The sequence below is a fragment of the Peromyscus leucopus genome, chromosome 2 (assembly GCF_004664715.2).
Source record: "Peromyscus leucopus breed LL Stock chromosome 2, UCI_PerLeu_2.1, whole genome shotgun sequence".
NCBI lineage: Eukaryota > Metazoa > Chordata > Mammalia > Rodentia > Cricetidae > Peromyscus > Peromyscus leucopus.
Window position 1 is genome coordinate 54,652,653 of NC_051064.1, and position 2,494 is coordinate 54,655,146.

General features: G+C 48.6%; 1 protein-coding gene across 1 annotated transcript; it reads right to left on the reverse strand.

Moving 5' to 3' along the window:
- Nucleotides 1–1,017: 1,017 nt before the first annotated feature.
- Nucleotides 1,018–1,977, reverse strand: LOC114703270 (olfactory receptor 13C7). Its single transcript, XM_028884069.1, has one exon. It carries the CDS (start codon nucleotides 1,975–1,977, stop codon nucleotides 1,018–1,020), a length of 960 nt encoding a protein of 319 aa, XP_028739902.1.
- Between the last annotated feature and the right edge of the window lie 517 nt (nucleotides 1,978–2,494).

Consider the following 2,494-nt stretch of genomic DNA (forward strand, 5'->3'; position numbering starts at 1 on the left):
CAACCTCCCCATTTCAGTGCTTATAAATTGTTGGATTACAGGGGCCGGAACGATGGCTCAGTGGATATAATTACTCCCTGCTCTTTGCAGAAGACCCAGCAACCAAGGCCGGCGGTTCACAACTGCATGTAACTGCAGCTCCAGTAGGTCTGGCACCTTTTGCTGGCCTCTGAAGGAAGGGCATGCAAGTGTGTGCACATACACCCAAACACAACAACACATGCATACATATACAAACATACAAAAATGTTTAGTCACATGCATACACACACAACAATAAATTTAAGATCCTGTTAACTTGTAAATAAAAGTTGTAATTTACTCAGTTGCTGCCATGCCCTGTACAGAGGGCTATGGAGGGTGTGCATAGGCTTTGTGCTAGAGGGTAAGGAAAATTGCACAGCAAGGCGGAGAGATCACACTGGCTGGGCCCCACTTAAATGGGAGTATAGCCCTGGGATCTAAAGCCATGGATGATTTCACAAGATACATGTTTCTTGTCCCCACACAGAGGAGCAATCTGCTTAGAAAGGTGAATTCAGACTTGTAGAGTAGAGAATGAGATAGCCCCACCCCCACCCCTGTCAACGCCCCCCTTTTCTGGCAGCATACCGTTTTCATCTTTTTTTTTTTTGTTTTGTTTTTTTTTTGTTTTTTTGTTTTTTGGTTTTTCAGACAGGGTTTCTCTGCGTAGCTTTGCGCCTTTCCTGGAGCTCACTTGGTAGCCCAGGCTGGCCTCGAACTCACAGCGATCCACCTGGCTCTGCATCCCGAGTGCTGGGATTAAAGGCGTGCGCCACCAACGCCCAGCCAACCATTTTCATCTTTAAGGCACATGCCCAGGAGGTCTTAGGTGTTATCGTTTTAGTTGTGTCCAGCTCTCCGATACACAGGAAATACCATTTTCAGATAATCACTTTTTACATACACCTCCTTTGGAGAACATGTTTCAGAGATTCCCGGAGGAGCACAGCTAGGGAGCATAGAACTATGGGTATTTCTGTCCTCCAAACATCACTAGGTGGAGCTCTTCTTAAGTACCACCAGGTTCCTCACAGCAGCCCTCACATCCTTGTTCCTCAGGCTGTAGATGATGGGGTTCAGCATGGGGGTCACCACCCCATAGAAGAGGGAGATGAGCTTGTCTGCGAGGTCCTGCTTGTCTGCCCCCAGTGGGTCCTTGGACTTGGGCTTCCCGTACATGAAGAGGATGGTTCCATAGAAGACGATCACCACAGTGAGGTGGGCAGAGCAGGTGGAGAAGGCCTTCCTCCTCCCCTCAGCAGAGGGGATCCTCAGGATGGTCACGAGGATGAAGATGTAGGAGAAAGAAATAAAGAGAACCGGGACCCCCAGAAAGATTATATTTGTCACCCCCATGCTGATGACATTGATGGAGATGTCAGCACAGGCCAGTTTCAGGACAGCCAGGATCTCACAGGTGAAGTGATTGATGACATTGTCCCCACAGAAGGGCAGCCGCATTGCAAGGGACGTTTGAACCATGGAGGCAACAATCCCACCTGCCCAGGAGCCGGCAGCCATGGGCACGTAGGCAGCCTTGCTCATGACCACTGGGTACCTGAGGGGGTTGCAGATGGCCACATAACGGTCAAACGCCATCATACTCAGAAGCACACACTCTGTGGCTCCCATGGCAAAGGAGAGAAACATCTGCACTGCACAGGCTGAGAAGGAGATGGTCTTCCTGGGGGTCAGGAAGCTGTCGAGGATGAGGGGGACCGAGGAGGTGGTGTAGCAGATGTCCAGGAAGGAGAGGTTCCCCAGGAAGAAGTACATGGGCGTGTGCAGGTGGGAGTCGAGGATGGTCACCAGGATGAGGACCCCGTTGCCCAGCAGGATCACCAGGTACATCAGCAGGATGAGCAGGAAGAAGGTTTTCTCCAGTGTTGGGTGGGCGGAGAGGCCCAGGAGAATGAAGCCGGTCACAGGGGAGGTCTGGTTGTTACTTTCCATTCTGCGTGTTCTCTGTCAACTGAAGCAAATACTTAGGTCCAAGGCCAACATTCTCTGCATAGGGCCAGGACATCAGGTCTGCAGCCCTGGTTTGGTGGAGTGATTAGAGACATTTCTGAAAGCTCACAGAAGCTTTTTTTTCTTTGCAAGGAAAAAAAAAAAAGCAACACAATCAATATTAAAATTTGGGGCTTAAAGACAACAAAGTCACAAATCTGATAATTAAATGCATTTGATCAATAAAATGACACACAAAGCACTCATTTTATTCATGTAGTATCCTGTATGGCAATTCACCAGAAATAATACTCAGAGAAGGGACTAAGTGTGTTTCATGTTCCCCCTGTTTTGTGCCAGATGTTATAGACTTAGTTTTGAATCCTTGCCTTAAAACTTCTCTCTCTTCTTCCCTCCCTCTTTCCCTCCCTCCCTCCCTCTCTCCCTTCCTCCTTCCCTCCCTTCTTTCCTTCCTTCTTCTTTTGTCTCTGTCTTTGTGGGTTTTTGTTTGTCTATTTGT

Excerpts from the sequence above, each read along its gene's own strand:
- LOC114703270 (XM_028884069.1), bottom strand. The coding sequence starts at position 1,977 with ATGGAAAGTAACAACCAGACCTCCCCTGTGACCGGCTTCATTCTCCTG.